Here is a 24,417-nt window from a genome sequence, read left to right on the forward strand (position 1 = left end):
AAGTTTCCTTTGGGTTGTATAGCTGGGCTTGCAAAGATAACTTTTATGAAGAAAAGCAGGAGAGATGCCCCTGCAGTGACATGGGAAGATTGGTTAGGGGACAGAGAAGATGGCAGGTCTGAGTCTTAGGAGTGAACTAAGAAATCAGAAGTGGCAGGCAGAGTTCAGTGAGCTCCAGAAGCACGGCCACTCACATGGGTTACTGAAAGTGCCGTGAAACACCTGGAAAATGTTGACGTTTCCTTCAGGCCTGGTTACATCTGTGTGAACATAGTGCTGGTACTTCTCTGTAATAGAACTAAAAGAAGGGAGTGTGTTTGGGTCATTTATTTGAATCTAGTAGAACTTAGGCAAGCTGAGTTAAGCCAAACTGAGCTCCTTTTTAGGCTGTTCCTGGCCAGTTCCTAGCCAGCATCACATCTGGGAAGTGTTTACGTCCATGTTTAATCATGAAAAGATGGTACTTTCTTACCTCTTTCCTCTCCTTCTGGTTTTCATTTTGTTTCTATACCTTGGTCTCATATATCACTTAAGGTCACTGCTTGTTTTGGCTTGGTTTGAAATCCCTCCAGCTTCTGGCTTGTCAGCTCCTTGATCCCTGCCACTCACAGATCTCCAACTCCACTTGATTTTTGCATGCTCTTCCCTTGCCACATCCCTGACTTCTAGAAAGGCTTTACTTTTAGAAAGGCTTAAACCTGTAATCCAGCTCTTGACCCAGAGCCTTCTTTCTGTTTCTTTTTTTCACTGTGACAGAACCTGCTCTTTGACCTTGTCCACATCTCAAGTCCACCCCTTTACATTGACATTGTTGATTTCCTCCAGTCATGCTGCTTCTCCTGCTGAACCTGGACTCTGAAGTCATCACTTTAACTGTTGTCCTGCATGCACCATCGTCTCTGGACCCTGTGACTTCCTTGACTTCCTCCCCTCATTAGCCTGTAATGCAGCCTCCTGGCTTCTATGCCTGAATTGCATGAGTGAGACGGAATCTGGTAGCCCTGAGTATTGGCTAGTGGACTTGGGCTCTTCTGTCTTAGTGGGACACCTGTTCTTCTGTCAGCGCCTTTTCAACCACCCCCAGGGCTCTGGCCTCTGCCTGCGGCTTTGGGACCCTGAAATCTCCGTCTGTGGCCTGGTGATCCCCATAGTTTCGGACTTACACGCCTGGATTTCTCGGGCACTGCACATGTCTGTACGTCGGTAACTACCATAGGACATTGTCCCCCCAACCTCAGCCTCAGTCGCCCATCTCCCTTGTGTGTGTGGGAGCAAGACCTGCCTAGTTACCAAACCAGAACATGGGAGTCCTTCATTTTGAACTCTTCCCTCTCCCTCCCCCACCCCCGCCCCACCCCAATTTAACCAGCTGTGTTATTTCTACCATCCGTAGCATTTGGTTGAACCATAGGAAATTGCTATTTTGTAGGTCAAAAGTGGTCAGATACCAACAGTTCATACGGGTCCACCAACTTAAAGCTGTTCCTCCCCCTCTCCCCCCCCCCCCCCCCCCCCCCCCCGCCCCTCACTCCCATAGCTACTAATACTGCTTTAGTTTAGACTCCCATCTCTTGCCTGGCCTATTGTAACTGCCATTATCTGGGCTCCTTATCTCCAATATTTTCCTCTTCTCATCAGTCTCCTGCATTGCTGCCATTTTCATTTTTGTGGTGTACCAGTCTGTTACTGGCACGTGTGTGTACACACACACACCCCCTTCGTATCCTGTGTTCCAGCTACACTTCTTTCTGGCAGTTCCCCCAAATGCACCATGCTATTCCACACCTATATGCGTTTGCATATGGGCTTCTACTGGCATGTTCTCTTCTTTGCCTGTCTTTCAGACTTCCACTTGGCATCACTGCTTTTGTGAAACTCTTTAATGTTCTCTGAGGTAAAGTTGGTTTTTGAAATTATTTTTTTAATGTTTATTTGAGAGAGTGGGAGAGGGAGAGGGAGAGAATGAGTGGGGGAGGGGCAGAGAGAGGGGGAGACAGAATCCGAAACAGGCTCCGGGCTCCACGCTGTCGGCACAGAGCCCGACGTGGAGCTTGAACTCATGAACTGTGCAATCCCCAGCTGAGCTGAAGTGGGACACTTGACTGGCCGAGCCACCCAGGTGCCCCTGAGATAAAGTTATTAATTCCCTTTTTGCCCCAATATGTCACATATATCTTCTGATACACTGACAACTCTGTATCGTGTTACTTGTTTCTTTCTGTTTCCTTTATTAGACCCGTGTCTTGAGGTCAGAGAACCACTTTGTCTTAGTTTTGTTCCTTTTTTTTTTTTTTTAAGTTTAGTTTTGAGAGAGAAAGCACGAGTGAGGGAGGGGACAGAGAGAGAGGGAAAGAGAGAGAATCCCAAGCAGGCTCCACACTGTCAGTGCACAGGCTGATACGGGGCTTGAAACCATGAGATCCTGACCTGCGCCGAAATCAAGAGTTGGACACTTAACTGACTGAGCCACCCAGGCACCCCCTAGTTTTATTCCTAATACGTAGCAAGAGCTGTGCACATTTATAGAGAGACGCTGTACGTGCTCTTGTGGTGGTGGTGGTGTGTGGTTTTTGTTTTGTTTTTGAGGCTGAGTACATGTTAAATGATTGAAAGTCCATTGTACCAAGGACACGTGGTTGGTTTTTTTATACGATTTTAAGAAATCTCTTTCCTGGGGATAGGAAGGAAAAGCAAATATATGGTTTCTATTTATTTTTTTCTTAATAAGGTAGCACAGCAGGATTTAGTCCTAAAATAAGACTGAATTTTTATCCTGGCTCCCTTCATCATAAGGATTTTAAATACACCAAACAACTTCGCCGTGACCTAGGTCTCTACATGACAGAGGAGCCTGCGTAATAGACACCCTGCTCATGGTCTCAGAGCATGTCAGACATCAGGCGCTTTTGAAATGGTCTTTAAAACAGCAGAGTACCATATGAATTTAAAAGATCACTGTGACAGTGGTGGGATATTGTTAGGGGTCTGTAGTAGCCTGTCAGGTTGGATTTGGATTTCTTTTGATCACAGTGTGCATATTAGAGTCAAGCCTGGTAGACCAGAAGATCATTAAAGGTTTTGTATTAAGTTCTGTCCACTTGGTAGCTGCCTTGCTTTGGATTTGATAGTCACTGGGGGCAGGAACTAAGGGTAATCGTTTTGAGAGGGCACCTTTCATTTAAAAAAAAAAAAAATTTTTTTTTAAATTTTATTTTAAAGTAATCTCTGCATCCAATGTGGGGCCAAATCTCACAACCCCAAGATCAAGAGTCACATGCTCTGCCGACTGAGCCAGCCAGAGAGGGCACCTTTTAAAAGGAAGTTTAAATGTTCTAAATCCACAGTAGCTGAGTTTCTGTCTGTGTCAGTGATGACAGTAGCCATTCCTCCCAGAGGCATCTGCTGGGCCTATTGCTGGAGAGGAAGACTGAGAATCAGTGGCTTCAGTTCTTCTAGCCATTCTGCATTAAAGCATTGTAGTTGCCTCCTGAATTAACTGCCAATCAGGCAGTTCTTAGACTTCCTGGAAAAACTAAACTTTTCCCCCCCCTCCCCACCCCCTTATTTAGTAAACTATCTTTGAATTCCACAGGCACTCCCTCAGGCTTATAAAACATTTTTTTCTGATTTTAGAAGTACCATGTTGTAAACAAAAACTAAACAAAAACAAACAAACAAAAAAAAAACCCGATACAGGAAAGATAGAAAGGAGAAGAGACCCCCGCCCCCCGACCCGCCACCCACCACCAAGTGATTCTCTTGCCCCACCATCATCACTGTTGGAACAATTCAGTGTATAGCTTCATAGACCTCATACATGGGATTCTGTACATAAGTAGCTGTAGGTAAGTTTTGAAAGCCAAATCAGGATCATAGTATACATGAACTGTGAAGTTTGCCTTTCCAATCAGTGGGTCTTTACCCCAGGCATTTCAGATGTATGTGGTAGTTAAAATTTCCCCATCATGTCTAGAAAAGTCATTCCAGTGATGTCCATGGGAACTGTGACTGGAGGAAGTTCTGATCTCGCTGCTGGGATCTTCTAGAGCCTAGAAGGAAGCCCTGAGATGCATAAAAAAAAATCTGAGATGCGTCAGAAGTTGTTTAGACCATTGCATTTGTCAGTTTTTGAGTTAAGATGTGGAGGGAGACAAAGGAAAGATCTGTGGTAGCAGGTACTGGCAATGCAGAGAAGGTGGGCCAGGCCTCAGTGGGCTGGGTTGGGCTGGAGAGAGAGAGAATTTGTTTTCCAGAAGAGAAGAAGGTACTTATTGCAAGAAAGCAGGGAAACTCTGGAAATAAACTGGCTCCTGGTTTTGCCTCAGCCGGCCTGGCACTGTTACAGATGGAAAAGCATGGTCCTTAGAGTTTGGACACTTCACTTGAGTTAATGTTGGATTTTGTTGGGTTAGAGACAGGTAAATGTAACATAGGGCTGTGAAGGCATTGTAAATAAAAAATCGTAAACACAGATGGTTAGCATTGAGGTGGTTTGGGAAGAAGGGCTGCTGCCCTTTACTGTTCCTCCTCCTCCTGTTTGTGAAGTCTGCCCTCAGTGTGAAAGAGAAGAATAAATATCAAACTTTAAATGGACTTTTTTTCCCCCATAGTGTACTCTCAGAGGACCAAGACAGTTACCTTTGCAATGTCACCTTGTTTAGGAAGGCAGTTGATGACTTCAGACACAAAGCCAGGGAAAACAAGTAAGATTATTATTTTTTGATTTTTAATTTGTTGATTACCTATATACACAGAGTGGACAATTTTGGTTTTCTCCCCACCCCCCAAAATTTAGATTCATCGTTCGTGACTTCCAGTATAATGAAGAGGAGATGAAAGCAGATAAAGAAGAAATGAACAGGCTTTCTACTGACAAGAAAAAGCAGTTTGTATGTGTTGTTAATATTCAGTATTATCAGTGTTAAGCAAAAGAAGAGGGCAGCACTGCTTTCTTCTTTTTATTTAAAAGAAAACTCTGATTTTACTTTTCAGACACTTGGTTTTAGTTATTTTTTCTATTTTGATAGTTTTTTTTTAAGTTTATTTATTGAGAGAGAGAGAGAGAGAGAGAGAGAGAGAGAGAGAGAGAGAGAGAGACTGACTCCCAAGCAGGCTCCACGCTGTCAGTGCATTGCCCGACGCAGGGCTCAAACTCATGAACTGTGAGAGCATGACCTGAGTTAAAATCAAGAGTCATATGCTAACCACTGAGCCACCCAGGCACCCCTGGTTATTATCTCTAAACAAACTTCGATCTATGAATAGTTATCTTGAAATCCATACCTTTAATTATTCCATCTAAATCCCTATCAGGAATTAATTTTAAATACAGTGTTAATGCCTCTGTAGTGAGCGATTATTTTAATTAAATAGTATTCTTTCTTTTTCAGTAAGAATTTTGACTTGAGGCAAATTTTTTTAATGCCGCAATCTTATACTGAAGCAATTGGTATTTAAACCACTGGAGAGTTCTAGTATGTTCTGGGCAAAATGGGGAAGGGGGATAGAATTGTGAAAACGGAAGATGGTGTCAACTTCCTTGCCATCTTTGAAGTGCTGGATTATTGTGAAGACAAAAAGCTTGTCTGGGAGGGGAAGAATGACTGAAAATGGATTTCTCTTGAAATGCAAGAAGAAATAAAAGCAAATCCCATTTGAAATTATTCCTAGGTACTTTATAAACCATATCATCTCATTTGGGATAAAACTAACCCTAACCAAGTAATGCCCAGTAAAACCAACTTGTTAGGAAGGACCAAAACCCTTTTAAAGAACAGATATTTTAACCAAAGATTTTTCACTTTGTCTTATGATCCTTTTTCCTTAAATTAATTGGTTGGTACATTGAATGAGTCTAATGATGTTGTCTAAATAACTTAGCTGAACTGATCATGTATGTCTTTTAAGTATTGAGAGGCAGTATTGAGTTATTTGAAAGCTGTTTCTTTGAAGAAGTGTTTTTATTTAATACTGGAAATCATACTGAATACTTTAAGTTCAAAAAGAACTTAATGTAATCGAATCTTTAAAAGTTTGGAATGTGCAGAGGTTTAAGAGATCTAGATGAACATCCCTGATTTTACAAAAGAAAAAATTAAGACCTAGGGATAGGTATTAAATGATTTATTGCAGGGTGCCTGGTGGCTCACTCGGTTAAGCATCTGACTTTAGCTCAGGTCATGGTCTCACGGTTCATGAATTCATCCCCGCCTTGGGCTCTCTGTTGTCAGCACAGAGCCCACTTCAGATCCTCTGTCTCCCTCTCTGCACACCGTCTCAAAAATAAACAAACATTAAAAAAAAAAAAAGACTTATTGCATAACTTTTTATCCTTATTCCTGAGAAGTTGTTTGTAAATTGAGTTCTATTTTAAATGTCTGAAATGTATTGCATAATATATCCAGGTTTTTGTATTTTGGTTTTCAAGCATAGGGCACATCTGTATTCTGTATCAGTTTAAATTACTTTCATTAAAATGTATGTCTTTTCCTGTGTAGTGAGTAGGTTCTGTGAATTGTCTACTGAGGTAATAGAGTAGTGACTAACCCTTTAATTTTATTGAAGATGAAGCATCCAAGATAATGAGAATAATGAAACATTTTTAAAAACGAATTATAATGTGATTTGATTTTCTTGTAGATTCTTACTAGATAGTCACTCCTTTAAAAATATTTGATTTGTTGGGCGCCTGGGTGACTCAGTCGGTTAAGCGTCTGACTTCAGCTCAGGTCATGATCTCCTAGTTCGTGAGTTTGAGCCCTTTGTTGGGCTCTGTGCTGACCGCTCAGAGCCTGGAGTCTTCTTCAGATTCTATGTCTCTGTCTCTCTGCCCCTCTCCTCGTGTGCTCTCTCTCTCTCAAAGAATAAACATTAAAAAAATGTTTAAAAAAATAAAATAAAAATATTTGATTTGTCTATTTTTAATTGCCATTTCTATACTAAATTTGTGGTAATTTTTTTTCCTTCTTTATAGGGACCACTTGTACGGTGGCTGAAAGTAAATTTCAGTGAGGCGTTTATTGCGTGGATTCATGTGAAAGCGTTGAGAGTTTTTGTTGAGTCTGTCTTAAGGTAAAGAAAGTTAATTAAGAAACTTGAAATTGAAGAGGTCATAGGTCCCTTTACATTGGCCTCTTTGTTATAACACACAGTCCAGTGATGGGAAATTGCAGCCGAGAAACCGAAGGGACAGCTATGAGGGAGAGATCGGCAGTATCACACGTGCATGTTAGTCTTGTCCTTAATACCAGGATTAGAAAAAGTGATCCATGCTGCTGTACTCCCTGATTCTTTTCTTGTGTAGTTAAGCTAAAAGTAAATTATACACTATTTAGCCAATGTTTGCTTAAAAGTAGATCTTTTGTATGTTTTATAGGTAGTTTAGTACACAGTGTATTGGTGACTTATTTGAAATCATTGTTTCATATTAACCTAAAATATTTTATTTTGAGACACTTAAAAATCTCAATCATCTTGTGATCCTCTGTACATTTTGCTTATATTAGAAATAGTTCAAAATACTTGCCTGTAGCCATGCTCACTCTTTGTAAATTTCATTGGTTTTTCAAGATGTGAGTAATTATGTTTATTATTATGAAGGTGTCTACTAAGTGTACATATTATTGCTATTTGCTGGGGGCATTCATAGATTACCTTAGAAACTGAAGACTAATTAAAAATAATTCCTAGTAGACAATTGGCTCTCATTTTAAGGAAAGATTTCTAGTGGACAGTGAGGACCAGAGAAGATTTGAGTTTCTTTGTATAATTAGCTGAACTTGCAAAGGTGATCATTAAAACGAGGTACCCTCTCTCTATTAACTGTGATTAAAGAAGAGTATGAGAATATTTGCTTTGAAACAAAAGTCTGTTTATATGTTTACTTGTGTTACACACTACACGTTTGCTTCCTGATAAGGTATGGCTTGCCCGTGAACTTCCAAGCAATGCTCCTTCAGCCCAATAAGAAAACAATGAAGAAACTAAGAGAAGTATTATATGAATTGTATAAACATCTAGACAGCAGTGCGGCAGCTATTATTGATGTAAGTACTTATTCGGTATTTTATTAGAGTAGGAACTGGAATTAATTTCAGAAAAAATTATTGGAAGGAGATAGAAAAGGGATAGTAAATATCCTATTATTTAATCTATCTTTAATTGCTTTGAGATTCTCCATTAATTTGTTAGCTAAACATAGCAAGTAATTTACATTGTTTACCGTTTTATACTAGTTAGAGCAGTGCTTTGCTTGTAAGCCAGTCATTATCTTGCTATAGATCAGATGTTCATAGCTGTAGAAATAAAGAAGCAACCAGTGATACACTTGTTTACAAAAGTTAATAAATGGCAGAGAAGAAGAAAATAAGTAGTTATTTTAACTGTATTTGGTAGAAGTAGCGAAGTCAATAGAGGAGCATTTTAAAGGGAACTGTCAGTTTTCTAAACGGGTGTCTTTATATCTTCTTTTAAACAGAGGATATAAACAACATACGTGTGTTTTTGTTGTTGCTGTTTAAAATTGTAGTGGGCTTTTATTTCATATTTTTTATTTCAAATACCTTGTTGATTTTCTTTTCGTTTTAAGGATGGTGGTAGTATGTCACTCACATTTGCATTAGTTAGAACCCATGGAAAGTCAGTTTTTCTTGATAGAAGAAAATGAAGGAAATTACTTCCTACATTATCAATAAAAAATGATGTCCAACTATTTGATACATAATTTCCTACCAGTGTATTCTTAAAACATGCATAAATAGTAAGTGATATCAGGGGTGCCTGGGTGACTCAGTCAGTTAAGCGACTGACTTTGGCTCAGGTCATGATCTCACAGTTCGTGAGTTTGAGCCCCACATAAGGAGGGCTCTGTGCTGACAGCTCGGAGCCTGGAGCCTGCTTCGCGTCCTCTCTCTCTCTCTCTCTCTCTCTCTCTCTCTGGTCTTCCCCCGCTCATGCTCTGTCTCTGTCTCCTTCAAAAATAAATAAAAACATTTTTAAAACATTTAAAATAGTAAGTTATATCATTAAAATTATGCTTGGTTTACTTCTGTTCAACATTTTATAAGCCATATGTCCCATAAACCCAATATCCCAAACCTGAGATTTAAAAATTTTTAAAGATTTTATACATTGGTAGGATTATGGTTAAACACCTACAGGCTTTGGAGTCAGTGCTTAAATCTGGCTTTACTACTTACTGTGTTTCCTCATTGGCAAAATAGGAGTAATAATGCCTAACTCAGATTAAATTAGGGTAAACATACAAACTTAGCCCACAGTAGGTGTTCAATAGGAAGGTGAATGGTAATACTTGGTTTCTTCTTTTTTTGATTTCTGTAAGTATTTCATTGAATAATTCTGATTTTTTTCCATAGGCTCCTATGGATATTCCAGGCTTAAACCTGAGTCAGCAGGAATACTACCCCTATGTGTACTACAAGATTGATTGCAACTTGCTGGAATTCAAGTAAAAAAGAGCTCCTTCCCAGACAATCCTGTCCTTGTGTTGGTGTATTCTAACAGAAATAGGTTACAGTATGACAGTACTTTTAACTCTCTATTGTCCTTTGCTTGCTTCTGACCCCCCTCTCCTAGGTGAGTTCTTCTGTAGTGGTCCATTTCTCAGTATTTTCTTGTTCAAGGAGAATAGATGTCTTGTTTCTTTTTATTGATCAGGTCTGTAAATGTGTACTAAAAAAAAAATCAGAGTTTATTTATAAACAGAATAGTTTATTTAAAGACAAGGTCTTTCCTCATTGTGGTATGCATTAATTCCATTTGTTACTGTTGTGCACAAAAACCTTGTTTACAAGGGAATGGTAAACGTTTATACCATTTTGTTCACTGTATTTAGTAGACATAACTGTTTAATAGTGACTGAATCATGATGTAAAGAAATGTGACAATATTCAGGTATGTGCTTTCTGAATGTTTCAAATTACAATCTGTGAGCACTGTTGACACCCACAGGAGAGAATAAAATGACCTGTGCAAAGGTGCATTGTGGTGTGTGTAACTTTGGAAGGACAGTTGAGTTTGTGAGTTTGATAAATGATATTGTAGCTAACTTGCTGTCCCACTTGCAGGGTTTTGTTATGTATGGAGTGTCGACCGTTTGTGTCTGACTCGGGTATGATTTAAGTGATTTAAGTGTGCCAAATCTGGGTCCCAGCACAAATGTAAAGATTATTTTTCAACGTATGACGGATATTTACATTTGGACACTAGACTTTGAGTTCGCTCAAATTAAGAGAAGGGCCAACTTTGAATAAAGTATAGCAAAACTGTGCGGTTTCGGTCATTTGTGTTGTGTAAGTCCTTATTTTGCAGGTTTCCTTCTTAAGATTTGTGATAAAAGTCTTCGTTTTGACATATATGTCATTGATGACATGGTCTGAAAAGAGGCAGTGTTAGTTTTAAAAATCTCTGAAATCGTGTGACTTAGTTTCACATCCCGAAGGAACTTTTAGAAGAGGGTTTTGTGGCAGTGCGAGCCTTCCTGTGCACTCCCAGGCTTGCACTTGGGTGAGAGAAGTTTCTGTTGTAAGGGCATTTCTAACCTATTCTATTCCTTCTAGAAATTAACCTTCCAAATACTTTCTACTTCAAAAATTTATATTGTTATTTCAAGAGAAATTAACTTCAAATTCAGACTTTTGTAAAGTAAACAATGAGAGATGACCCTTCCTGCCTCTCACATTTCTTCTTAAGGAAGTTTTTGTGTATTCTTCCAGGCCTTTTACTAGATTGCCACAACGTGTATATCACACACACGCCAACAGTTTATTTTTAAATAAAAGTAGGATCAGACTGCATATATTCTGTCACTTGCTTTTTTGCTTACTAGTAATATCCAGAATAGCTACAGGTCCATCTGTCTAGATGCTGTCTAGAGCCAGTTTCTTTTAACTGGCTGCATGGTTTTCCATCATGTATTTGTGCCATAATATAGCTGACTGGATGACTATACAGGTTATTTTTTGCTTTTGCTCTTAACAAACACTGCTGCAGTAAACATCCTTCTAATATCTTTGTTTACTTGTATTAGTATTTCCATATGCAAGACCTTGGGACTGGGGTTCACAGGTCATAGGTATGTATATTTAAAGTTTTGACACGAACTGCCAAGTTATCTGTCAGAATTCTAAATTTAAGACACATTCAGAATGCAGATTTTATTTTCAATTTTCCTTTGGATAAGAGGCAGCTGAAAATTTTTGGTTTTGATATCAGAAAAATTCTGGTTCTCTGCCTTCTGTTGCAAGCGTCGTTTTGAGTCTTAGTATCTGTACAATGGGCATAATCTGGGGTCGGGGACGTGTTTTGACAATTACAGTAAAAGATTGGTAGGCCTACGTGATGACTTTAAGATTTTACTTGGACTATAACATGTTTTGACCCATGTAGGTAGGGATTATTTCAAGTTTAAAATCCCAGCGTACATTTGGAACTTGGGAACTTTCACTATAATTTCTGTCAGGGATGCAGAGTGGCTGAGAGTGTAGCTGTGGAGCCCAGGCCCACCTCTGCTACTGATGAGCCCTGTATCTCCACACCCCGGTCCCTCCTTCATAGACTGGGGACAACCTGAGTGCCCACCTCATAGGGCTGCTGTGCTGACTGAAATAGATGCCCCCCTGCACACGGAGTGCTTTGAATGGTGGCTGGGGAGAGAGCTTATTAGATGCACGGACTCACCATCCTAGATGAGTGCCTGTAGCTTCTTTTCACCCATGTTTAATCTGAGAATTTCAAGATTTGTGACATTGTGGAGTCTGAAGATGGAAGGAAGTGTGTGCGTGCACGCGTGCGCGTGTGTGTGGTGGGGTGAGTAGAGTTTGTGTACGTAGCATAATGTTAAAGCAGTGTGGGTCTCTGAGCTTCAGTCTGCATTGAAGTTTTTACACCCGTGATGGCAGCCACTGTTCCTGGGAAGGGACTCTTCCTACTGTTTTGCCTTGTTTGCTTCAGAGGCTGCTGGTTCTCTGAGACAGAGCTCAGATGACTTTGACATTCATTAGACATTTGTTGGGTGTCTGTCAGAGACCATTCCGCCGGTGCTCTCGACGCTTGTTGCCTCACCCCTTCCCTATGTTGTTTGTGCTGGAAGGACTGGTGGTCCCCATTCTACTTGTGGAGGCTTAGGGGCAAAGCACTGTAGTGGTTTCTCAGATCTCACAGATTTTGAGTTGGAGTCAGAACTTGAGCTCTTGAAGAAGTCTTGAAGACTTCTGACTGCTGGGCTCTTTTGTCCATATCATGCCTCCCGCCCTCTACTGGGTCCTGTAGGAGTGAGCCAGACATATTCCTTCACCTTCACCCCAAAAGGTCACGATATAGAAAAGGCAATTAAGTGTAGTTCATGAGATAGTAAACTGCGCTGGTGTTTGGCAGGAACTTGGGAGCCCAGACATTTTCGTTGGTGACGGGTCATGATGTGTCTAGCTGTTGTATGCTAATTTCAGCAGCTCAGGTAATTCAACCTGGAAGGTTTTCCTACCGGCTGAAGTTGTTCTTAGGCAGACACCATGTGGTCTGGATGGGTCAGACTCCCATGCAGCTTTTTAAATAAGGACATACCAAGTAATACCTTTCAAGTAATACTTTGTGCATCACAAATACTCAGCAAATGTAAACTTTCCTTTGTTCTCACTTCAAAATTAAATAGTCCCAAATGTTGGAAATAAGATAACAAGAAATTGATCTAGATATGAGGTTATTCTCCTTTATTCTCTTTAGGCACCCTCCCCCCCCCCCCTTTTTTTAAAGAAATAACAAATGCACTAGGTTAAAAACCATACATACACATATTATAGAATAGCCTATAATGAAAGCCTTGCTCTGTAGAAAAAAAAAAATGGTTGTTTTTATCTATTAGCATCAGTAAAAGATGGTTTCTACTAGAAGATCTGTAACAATATTATGTTCTAGAGGAAGTACATTGAAAACTATGGTAACTTAGTTGTCTGTAAATTGAAGTTTAACCGTTTCAGTAATGTAAACTTGTTTAGGGTCTTTATTTTTCTAGCCTAGATAGCTTTAGATTAATATGAATGTAATTCTGGCCTTTTTAGAAAATATAACCCACCAGAACTATTTTATTTACCAGCAGATTCACCCTTAGAACAGATTTTCATCCGGGCCCCGTGACGTGGAGAAAAAGGGAACAAGGTAACGCCATGGAACTGATCGGCAGTAGGGGATAGCTCGTGGGATGGTTAGCTAGAGAAGAAAGTGAAACTGATGAGAAACGACAACGTACTTCACACCAAGAATGGTCAAGATAATGCAAGAAGAAGAACGTTTAAAATGAAGCAGTAGTGAGCAAACACAAACAGATTTCCTGACAGTTTGCCTAATAGTGAAATTGATTAGATCTGTAATGGTTGTTACTTGGGGAATTTAATAAGAATGCAGATTCATTGCCATACTCCCCAGAGATGTGGTAAGTCTTGCGTAGGTCCGAAGAATAATTTACATTAAAAAAAAATTTTTTTTAAATTTTTATTTATTTATTTATTTTAACGTTTATTTATTTTTGAGACAGAGCATGAATGGGGGAGGGTCAGAGAGAGGGAGACACAGAATCTGAAACTGGCTCCAGGCTCTGAGCTGCCAGCACAGAGCCCGACGCGGGGCTCAAGCTCATGGACCATGAGATCATGACCTGAGCCGAAGTCGGCCGCTTAACCGACTGAGCCACCCAGGCGCCCCGAATAATCTACATTTTTAACAAACACCCAAGAGACTCGGATGCTGGTGATCAGCCAGCTAAATGAGACCACCTTTGGAAGACCTTTCCTCTGAACCCCCAGATAGGGTTGTTGATTTAGGATTTGGGAGCATGTTGGGGTCTCGTTCAAATAGTGATTCTTCTCTCTTTCTCACAGACAATACTCAATAGGATCATTAAGGATAAATCAGCTTTGCTACTCTGCCACCTAAAGAAGCATTCTACATTATTATTAATCAGCAGAACCAGAAAGTTCTGCCTCCGCAGAAACTGATGAATGCAGGTGTCTTCTACCCTGGCAAGGCCATAGAATATCAAATTGAAATTTGCAAAAATAACCTAAAGTGACCAGAATCACATTTCTATCCTTTATATGAAAACCCACTTTGGGAATGATTTATCACTGCTTATAAGAGTGTAAAAGAACAACCAAAACAGATTTTCAGAGAATGGTTTGTATGAGGAAACAAGAGGATATTAAGAAAAAAGTGAAAACAGTTGGGTGCAGCAAAGATAATTGTTGATTTCAGACTGAAAAAGGAAAAACTGTATATATTTGAACTTCGAAATATTTTTTTTTAACCAGAGGATGAACAGAAACTATCCAGAATATCAAATCCAGAGAGCAGCTTTGATGTATTTTGCTGTTTCCTAGGTATGTGGATGACCTCTTTGGATGGTTCTGTGACAAATCATTCTTAAATTACCTTTTATCACCACCACAACTTGCCAGATCTTAACTATCTTGGTACATAGTTGGGTTGATTCTCAGAGTAGGTACAGGTCAGTCCAGTTTTTAAGGTGAGAAGCAGAAAGTCACTTTTTTTTGTTTTTTGTTTTAAAGAAATTGTGACTACACAGGTACTATATTTCACCACAAGAGGGCGCTCTGGTGCCATCTAGAAGCAAACAGGTAGTTTAACCCCCAACTCCCCTTCATGGTTTGTTTACGAAACATACAGTCAATTTAGAGAAGCCCGCAAAAACTAGGTAATGTTCTGATTTGGAATATTTTGTTACAAGCATTTATTCATATAAAGGTCTCAGAAAATTCTAGACAACTTGTATTCATTTTGTGACTTAATCCAACCTGTGTGTGTATGTATGAGGCGCTTTGTGCATAGAACCAGTGTTTAGAACCCAAATACCTTGAGGTGACTAGTGCCAGCCAGTGACAGTTTTCACCAAAGATAAAATGCAAAAAGTAAGGATATATACAACCTGCCTGTCCACCTGTGTGCACATATGTTCATTTATTCAGCAGACAGCTTTCTAGCACATACCGTCAATCAGGTATTGTTTTAGGTACCAGGGATGTGATGCTGGGCAGGAAAAAGGCACTGAGACTGACAACCCCAGATTAGAAAAAGTATTGTAATTACTGATCTGTGAAATCAAAAGTCTGAAAACATACTTGAGGAGATCTGTCCATAAAAGTCAACCTATCAACCTATATAATATCAGTCAGTGAGTGAAGAATAGATTTTTTTTTTTTTTTGCCTCCAAATATGACCACACAGTTAATCTGGTTCAGCACTGTCCACAAAAAATTTCTATGATGGACATTCTGTGTCTGTACCACCCAGGCTGGTAGCCTCCCCCATGTGAGCTGTAGTCCACTTGAAATGTGGCTGGTGTGAGTGAGGAAGTGTATTTTTTTTTCATTTTTTTTTAATGTTTATTTATTTTTGAGACAGAGAGAGACAGAGCATGAACAGGGGAGGGGCAGAGAGAGAGGGAGACACAGAATCCGAAACAGGCTCCAGGCTCTGAGCTGTCAGCACAGAGCCTGACGCGGGGCTCAAACTCACGGACCATGAGATCGTGACCTGAGCCGAAGTCGGACGCTTAACGGACCAAGCCACCCAGGTGCCCTGAGGAAGTGTATTTTTAATCTTACTTGGTTAATGTAAATAGCTACCTGTGGCTAGTGGCTCCTGCATCAGCCAGCACAGGCCCAGTTGGTCAGGCTCAGGTAGTGAGCCATTTTGCCTTTTAGTTTCCAGTGTGTCCCATGTCCTTTGGCTTTTTTTTTTGTTCCAATAACTGGCAGAGCCAGCCTAGCTTCTATTCACTCTTATTTCCAGACTTAATTTCCCTGCCAGCTTGAGAAACAAGGAAGGGATTGCTTTCTGAGTCATTGTTGATGTGCCTCAGATGGCTACACACACAGCTTTCACTTTGATCACAAAAGACAACTACGTGTACTTTGTGCCTGTGCGTGCATGAGGGTAAACTGGTTGCAATATTGAAAGACCAAAAGCTGTTTCTGATGGGAAATATTGAATCAGCAGAATTGGAAACACAGCTATGTGGTTCTGATGGGGACCTACTTTCTTCTGTCAGTCAGTGCTCACTTAGCACTCATTGTGTGCAGGGCATGCGCTATGCCAGGCTCTGTAGGGAGACCTCAAGGAGATGCTCAGCACAGGTTCTTGAAACCTGTCTCTTGTCTCTGTTGATTGTCTTTAGGAATTTAAGAAGTTCATAAAACAGTGAAGCGGTCCAGGTCTCTAGCAAGAAGAGGGACGGTGTACAGGGAAAGAGGTGAGTTATATACGAGAGGACAGTACCTGTCTGCGGGTTGTTTTCATCAGCGGTATGGTGGCCTGGGTCTTGCCTGGTTCCTGAGCCCAGTGGCACCATTTGCAGGACAGCTGGCTGAGGGAGGACAGAGTGCAGTCGGAAAGCAAGCCCCTCCCTCCAGCCCCGTGCTCCCACCTCTGCGGCCAGGCACTCAGGCATTCTGGAGGTTCTCTCTCCATGCCCCCTAGTCTCCAGCCCTTCCTTTCCCCAGTCTGTTTTGACAGCCTCCTAACTGGCTTTTTTGTCCTCTCTCCGCTCACCTTCAGATCACCCTAGAGGACTGTCCGGTCACTGCTCACAAATCCTGATCACAACGGGACTCACAAAGCCCCCTTTTGCATATTGGATTCTTTTCCTTCTTTTTAATTTAGCCTTTCTGTGTGTTTTTTGAAAGCGGGGTATTGCTTTAGGTTTGTTTTGATTTTTGTCTGGAGTTTCTTTGACGAGGGAATTTAGACCATGGGTGTTTGTTACGAATACTCTGGTGGTATATTCTCTCCTGGCCACATCTGCCGGGGCTGGGTCCGGGTGTGGTCCTGGGCAGCCTGCCACCCTGGGGCTGACTCCATTTCTTCATCTGTAGAAGAGGGATAATTATGATAACACTGTAGGATTATTGTGAGCATTTAAACCTCATGGTATGTTCAGAGTTTTGGCAAAGTACATGGATAGAGGAGGGGGTTCAATGTGCTAACAGCCATTTGGTTGTTAGTATTCTTTTTTATACTAGTTGGCTTTCGTTTCTTTTTTGGTCCTCCTCCAGCTTACGTGAATTGAAATTCGTTTCCCTTTAGGTACATCTATTTAGAAGGCAAATTCCTTCATTAAAAACCCACCAGGATCATGGGACTGGCAATTCCGAGGTTTATATACCCAGGAGAATTGAAAACCTGGATCCACACAGAGGCTTGTACACAAAAGTTTAGAGCAGCATTATTTATTGTAGCCAAAAAGTGGAAACAACCCAAGTGGCCATGATGAATGAATGGATAAACAAAATATGATATGTCCACACCAGGGAATATTATACTCAGCCATAAAAAGGAACAAAGTCCCGATCAATGCCACAAACACATTGGCTGAACCTTGAGGACATTGCGCTGAGTGAAAGGAGCCAGACCCCGAAGGTCACATATTGTCTGATTCCTGTACATGAAATGTAGTGAGTCGAGCACACTTCCTGGTTCATCCAGGGGATGGGCAAATGGAGTGTACCCTATGCCAGGAAGTGTGTCCGACTCTGCAGCCAAGAGCTCTGCACCTTGTCACTCTTTTGAAAAGTGTTTTGCAAACATACTTCATGCTGTCCTGCAAATGTCCGTGAAGATCCAGGCAGAATTTAACCATTCATAAACTTATTGATGTTTTTTTGTTTTTGTTTTTGTTTTGCAACTGCCCTGATTTCTTCAAGATTATGGTTATCACGTGTTTGTAAAGTAAGTTGGCATTTTCAGTCACATTCGATACATAACTGGCTAACGCTGTATCTGATTTAGTCACAGAGTAGTCCTTTGATAAGAGCCAACATACGACAACGGGACTTTTGGGGGATGGAAGGGACACTCTGGTTTCTTCCTCATTTTTCTGATATGTCTGAATTTCTCGCTTCCACACTCCTTAGAGGGGAAAGTTGTCTTTTTGCTTCAGACTGCCAGCCTTCTGCTGGGAGACAAGAGGCTGTGATCCCCACTCACTAACTTAATACAGGAAGTGAAAAGTATCACGCAAATTGCTGCCGCTCTAACTTCTGTCTTGCCTCTGCCTCTTAAGTCATTGGAGGCATTCATTTGGCTCTGCTGTAACGGACCCCTAACGTTCTTCCAGGAGAAATACTAGAGCTTTGGAGAGACACGAACCCTGGGGTGTATGAATGGACTGCTTGAGAAGTGTTAGTGTCGGTTCTGGAATGGGGCCTGTGTCATAGGTACTTATGCTGAAAGGAAGTGTCAAATTTTCCATAGTCCGAGCTTTCCAGAATCTAGTTGGCTGCTTGCCTCTGAGTCAGAATTTCTTTTCTAAAATAAATGATTTGGAACGCTCTTATCTTTACACGCAGACATAGCGCTTCAGTTCCTCCTGCCTGGGAAAGTTAGCTCTGCAGCTGAAATCCGGTACATGGTGTTGTCCTGGTTTAATCAGCTTCCAGAAACTCATTAAATCCCACACTAACTTTGTAAGGAAACAGCAGCGTGTATTAGACTCCTCTTTTGTTCCCCGCTTCGATGCCATTGTTTATCTTTTTTGCCTTTTTTTGTTTCCTAGTCTTACCTCCTATTCTTAATTTTGTTTGGTCAAAGGCTTTCTTTTAACATTCGGGTTCCATTTTGACTGTTTCACCTTGGTATTCTGCTTATTCTTTCTTCCTTTTTTCTTTTTTAAAAAAATTTTAATGTTATTATTTATTTTTGAGAGAGAGAGAACGAGCATGAGCAGGGGAGGGACAGAGACAGAAAGGGAGACACAGAATCTGGAACAGGCACCAGGTTCTGAGCTTTTAGCACAGAGACCGATGTGGTGCTTGAACTCACAAACTGCAAGATCATGACCTGAGCCGAAGTTGGACGCTTAACCGACTGAGCCACCAAAGCGTCCCTCTTCCTTTTTTCTTTCTTCATTTAAGAACCCCTTTCCAGTGAGCGTGCTTTTCTCCTGTAGGGATTGCAGTTGAAAAGAAAACCTAGTTGCCTGGAAATTCATGTCACTAGCCATTGCATGACCTTTCTTAAGTTGAGTGAATGAATGATAAGATCATAAAATACTTAGCGTATTCGTCAGGGTCTCCAGAGAAACACAACCAGTATGATACACGTGTGATCCTTGAACAACGTGGGAGTTAGAGGCCCCCCCTTCACCCCGTCCCATGCCGTCGAAAATCCGGGTATAACTTCTGATTCTCCAAGCACATGACTAAATTAAATCCCATAACTTAACTTCTGGTCTACTGTTGACCAGAAGCCTTGCTGATAATATAAACAATTGATTAACACTTCTGTTGTATGTTTTATGTATTATATACTGTATTCTTTACAATGAAGCAAGTTAGAGAAAGTGGTACTAAGAAAATTGTAAGGAAGAGAAAATGCATTTATAATACTGTACTATAAAAAAATCTGTGTGTAAGTAGACCCATACAGTTCAAATCTGTGTTGTTCAAGGGTCAGCTGTGTGTGTGTGTGCGTGCGCGTGCACACACGCGCGAGCGAGCACAAAAAGGACTTCTTATAATGAATTGGCTCATAGGATTATGGAGGCTGGAAAGTACAAAATCTCCAGAGTCAGTGCCCCAGTTTGAGTCCAGAGGCCAAAACTGCTGTAGAACCAGTAAGAGCTGATGTCCTAGCTTGAAGGCCATGAGCCAGGAGAATTGGCTCACGTGGGGGAGGTCAGCCTTTTGTTCCATTCAGGCCTTCAACTGATTAGGTGAGACCCATCCACATTAGGGAGAGCTATCTGCTTTACTCAAGTCCACCAATTAAAATTTTTTTTTAATGTTTATTTTTGAGACAGAGGGAGACAGAGTGCGAGTGGTGGAGGGACAGAGAGAAAGGGAAACACAGAATCCGAAGCAGGCTCCAGGCTCTGAGCTCTCGGCACAGAACCCGTCGCAGGGCTCGAACCCACGAACTGCGAGGTCATGACCTGAGCCGAAGTTGGACGCTTAACCAACTGAGCCACCCAGGCGCCCCCAAGGCCACCAATTTAAATGCTAATCTCATCCAGAAACACCCTCACAGAAACACCCAGAATAATGTTTGACCACCTACCTGGGCACCTGGTGGCCCCATCAAATTGACACTAAAATTAACCATCACAGGCAGCTGTTGCTTTCTCAGTAGCCTGGAGTTGGAGTTGTGTGCTGTTTGATTTGAACAGGAGCTGAACCCAGAGAAAAGGGACTGAAACCTCAGTTCGGAGCTATGACTTTATTTTGCAGGTTTTACGCCCCTCTGCTCTGCTCTTCTGGTCATGGACCCTCTTACCACGTTTTGTATGTGCTCTTTTTCTTGGTCATTGGTCAATGGCTTCTCATTCACCATAGGAATTGCTCCAGATGTCCTAATTTTTTAAGATCTTTCCCTAACCCCTGACCCTTTGCTTTCTGCTTGAGATCTGGCCTCTTCTTCCGCAGACGGGAGAAACTGAGACTTGGACAGGTCTGTTACCTGGCCTGAGATCACACGGCTATTGGATGGTCAAACTGGGATTTAATTTGGAGCGATTGGGCTTGTCAGTCCTGGGAGCCTCTTGGGAGCCAGGCACCAAGCCAGGCGCTAAATGCTCTCGTTTTCCCGATGTCTCTAACCTTGATGCCTTTGTCCTTCCCATTTCTGGAAGGGCTGCAACCAGTATTTCCCTGACCCTCCACATGCAACACTGCACTGATCTTAGCGTCCACTACCTGCCCTTGGTGCACAGGCCTCTGGCACTTGGCTCCTATGATTTTCTTTCCTGCTTATTTTCCCCCTTTATATTTGTGGTATGTAAACCTAATTCTGTTCTTTCATCCTAAAAGCTCTCCCTTGACCCTGTGTCCCTCTTGAGCTGCTCCTGATCCCTTCTTTTCCTTTTATTCCCCAGTCTTTATTTTTAACTCCACATAACTAACTCCTTAGCCTGCTGAGACCCAAGCTGCTGCTATCTGCCCATCCACTGAAACTATTCTTGGCAAAGCCACGGAGAGCATCCTGTTCAGTCACATGTAGCGGCCGCCCTGCTTGACTCCGTCGCATCTGTCACTGCTGACCATTCCTTCCCCCAGGAACTCTCGTTCCTCCTGGTTCTTGCGCGGCACTCTCCGTCTTCTGTGCAGCTGTTCCACCGTGGTCCTCACGCTCGACTGTGCGACTGTGCGTGAACATCGCCCCGAGGGCTTGCCGGCCCCACCCCAGGACTGCCGATTCAGCAGGTCCAGGGTGGGCCCAAGGGTTTTGCCTCTAACTGGACTCCGCTGATGCCACTGCCGCTCCAGAGACCACACTCTCGATGCTGACATTGCAGTTTTTCCAGAATGTTCTCTCATTGTGAGTTCTCCTTAGTGTCATCCTGTCTATCTCATGGATTCTGGTGTCATTTATTTTCTGAAACTCAGTCTCTCATTTCCACATCTCTCTGGTCTGGCAGGGAGATGTCCTTGGGGATTATCTTCAGTGGCATTTGGGTTGTGACAGTTCTGTGCTGAGTGGGGCAGTCCTGTGTCTTGCAGGATATTTGGTCCCACCTAAGCACTGGAACAACCAAGACACCCCCCACTTCCCCATCCCCCCGCTCCCGCACATTTCCAAATGCCCCCGGGGGTGTGGTGCCGTCCCAGCTGAGAAGCACTGGACTCCCCCATCCTGCACCTCCTGTATCCTAGCACACACCCCATCAATCAAGCAGAGACCTCTCCCTTCTCCCTCAACCTCCCTCCCTTTTAATTAGTCACCAATTCCATCCACTTAGTTCTAAAACAGCTCTTAATCCTTGATTTTAACTACTTCTGGAGTTAAAAGCACAGGTTTTAACATCCGGCTCCTTGGCAGGAGTTCAATTAAAATCCTCATTGGGCCATTTAGTAGCTGTGTGACATTAGGCAAGCCAACTAACCTCTCTGAGTCTCAGCATCTTCATAAAGAGAAGATAAGAATTCCTTCACAGGGTTATTGCGAGGATTAGCAGTGAGGTCCAAGCACTTTTCCCTGACACAGACGGGCACTCAGCAAATAACGGCTGTCCCTAGGGGCCTGATGGTTTCTGCCTTAGATCACTGCAGCTGCCCCCTGCCAGCCTCCAATCTCTGTGCCCCAATCCTTGCCCCTTGCTTTTTAAAACACAGCCTGGCCCGGCCACTCTCTGCTTAGGAATCTTCATGGATCCCTGTCGCACATACAGTTAAACTCCTTAGTGTGGCCTATAAGGCTCTTTTGATTCCAACCCAGTTTTCCAGCCTTAACTCTTGTCTTCCTGTCAACCTGCTTCCTCTGCTCACCACCAACCCCCAGCTTGCCCTCTCTCTCTCTCTCTCTCTCTCTCTCTCTCAAAGATTCACTGTCCCCACCCCCTCACATCTCCATGTTTCTCCTTTGCTTAGAAAGTGCCTGCTCCTTCCAGGCCAGCTCAAATGCCTTTCTCCTCCTCCCCCTCCTCCTCTCCTCCTCCTCCTCCTCCTCCTCCTCCTCCTCCTCCTTCTCCTTCTCCTTCTCCTCCTCCTTCTATTTCTCTCTGGAGTCTTTCCCCTGCACCTCCTTCCGTCCTTGTTCCCACTGTGAGATGCGTGTCTCTCTTCTGGTGTGTGTTTTGTCTACCTGATTTCCAGTTTCTCCTTCACTTGCTGAGCGTGATGTGGTGGAAAGGGCACGGGCTTTTTCCCATGACACCTTTTCCCTCGGGCTGCATGGTGACTCAGCCACCCCCGAGGGGGAGCACATTGGCACACGCCCCGCTGTGGATGAGTAGTGTTTGGGTTCCCCTATGTGCCTCACGGACTCGGATGAGATCATATCATTAAGGCACCTGATAGAGTTCTCAGGAATAGTTGGGCAGAATGCCACTGGGGGCTCTCCACTTCCCTTCCCCTTCCCCTTCCCCTCTGAGCATCACTCGCCAACACCATTCCTATTGTTCCAGTGTTCTGTTGCTGCCTGAACCAGTTACCACAAACTCAGTAGCTTGGATGACACGTTTCCCATCCTATGGTCTGATAGGTCAGCAGTTTGCCCCCGATCTCACTTGGTAAAATCAACGTGTTGGCAGGTTCCTTCCTAGAGCCTCCAGGGGAAGATCCGTCTCGTCACTCAGTTTGGGTTGTTGGCAGAATTCACTTCATAAGGTTGTAAGACTGAGGTTCCCGTTTTCTTGCTGGCTTATTGGCTGGAGGCCATGCTTAGCGAGTAGCTGTCTGTCGCTGGTCCTTGCGTGGAGCTCCCTAGAGCTTAGAGCCAGCCACAGGGCACCAAATCTTCTCACTCGGCCACCTCTCAACACCCGTTTCTGCTCCTGCCGTGTGATTGTAACGGGCTCACCTGGATAATCCAGGATAATTTCCCCATCTCAAGGTCCATAACCTTAATCACATCCATAAAGTCCCTTTTGCCATGTGAGGTAATACATTCACAGGTTCCAGGGACCACAGCGTAGACATCTTGAGGGGCCCTTATTCTGTCTGCTGCACCTATCCTCTCTCTGAACTCTGAAATATCACAAATGTTTTTCCCTTTCTTGATGATCCTGTGCGTCATTTTCTTCCAAAGAATCCTTTGTCTCTGTAATAGCAGGCACCTCTTCTTGGGCATGGTGAGCGACGTGGTTATTGGTTGTTTTTGGCAGCCCAGAACTGGTCCTCCTCCCCTGAGTGATGGTACCCCGATCCTCCAGCCCCTGTTCTCAGGGTAAGTGGGGTGGTGCTGAATCAGTCGGCCAGCTCGGTGGTGGGCCGTGACCACACAGCTTAAGAGTGATTGGGCCAGGAATGGGGACCCGACAGACATCAGGCTACTGAGACATTGATCGGGGACTTTTCCTGGAACTGTTGGACAAGAGGCCTTTCTCCTTTCAGTGGGACAGACTGCTGGATAGAATGGCAGCCCAGAGATGGAGGTGGCTTTCTTGACCTCACCAGGCTAAGAAAGAGCCTGCCAGAGAATGAGGCCAACCTGAAAAATCAAAGCAGACCTAAAAAATGGAGACCAATAGATTTGTGCTGACCTAGTTTGAGCCCCTGGATTTAGAATTTTCTGAAGCCTGATGTGCACCTGAACTTTTAAGTTATAATGTAGCAATAAATTCTCTTCCTTGCCTTAGCGGGGTCAGGTTGGGTTTGTGATGACCGTGTGTCGTGACTTGGGCAGTGAGTGAAGGTGGAATCACAGGGTTTATGTGTTCCGATAATGTAGCTCTGTCTTCTGGGTCTTCATGGAGATTTTGTTGAAAGACCTTATACTACTTGTGGGACCTGTTATTGTTTCTCTGGAATTTATGTGAAGGTCAACTGCTCCCACAAATTCGTGGAAGAAGCTCTCTTTAGTTATACATCTAGTGTCAGTGGCTGCTTATTCGTTTAAAAAATTGTAAGTAGTTCTGTGCCTATATAGCTGCAGTAGGAAGGCATGTCTGCTTCTAGG

General features: G+C 42.6%; 1 protein-coding gene across 6 annotated transcripts in view; it reads left to right on the forward strand.

Annotated features, from left to right (window-relative positions):
* The window catches only part of ATP6V1C1 (ATPase H+ transporting V1 subunit C1), a 67,359-nt gene that overhangs the window by 37,700 nt on the left and 5,242 nt on the right, over window positions 1–24,417 (forward strand). The window contains exons 9-16 of one of the 6 annotated variants that reach the window (XM_047842601.1): window positions 4,611–4,703; window positions 4,796–4,889; window positions 6,974–7,071; window positions 7,919–8,045; window positions 9,375–9,466; window positions 13,109–13,170; window positions 14,319–14,387; window positions 16,205–16,279. In XM_047842601.1, coding sequence (XP_047698557.1) covers window positions 4,611–4,703; window positions 4,796–4,889; window positions 6,974–7,071; window positions 7,919–8,045; window positions 9,375–9,466; window positions 13,109–13,170; window positions 14,319–14,387; window positions 16,205–16,212 — 643 coding nt within the window. In that variant the 3' untranslated portion in view covers window positions 16,213–16,279. Of the gene's footprint in view, window positions 1–4,610; window positions 4,704–4,795; window positions 4,890–6,973; window positions 7,072–7,918; window positions 8,046–9,374; window positions 9,467–13,108; window positions 13,171–13,889; window positions 14,789–16,204; window positions 16,280–24,417 lie in introns of those variants that run through there. The other 5 variants (XM_047842602.1, XM_047842604.1, XM_047842599.1 and 2 more) reach the window with 5 other exon arrangements.

The sequence above is a fragment of the Prionailurus viverrinus genome, chromosome F2 (assembly GCF_022837055.1).
Source record: "Prionailurus viverrinus isolate Anna chromosome F2, UM_Priviv_1.0, whole genome shotgun sequence".
Taxonomy (NCBI): Eukaryota; Metazoa; Chordata; class Mammalia; order Carnivora; family Felidae; genus Prionailurus; species Prionailurus viverrinus.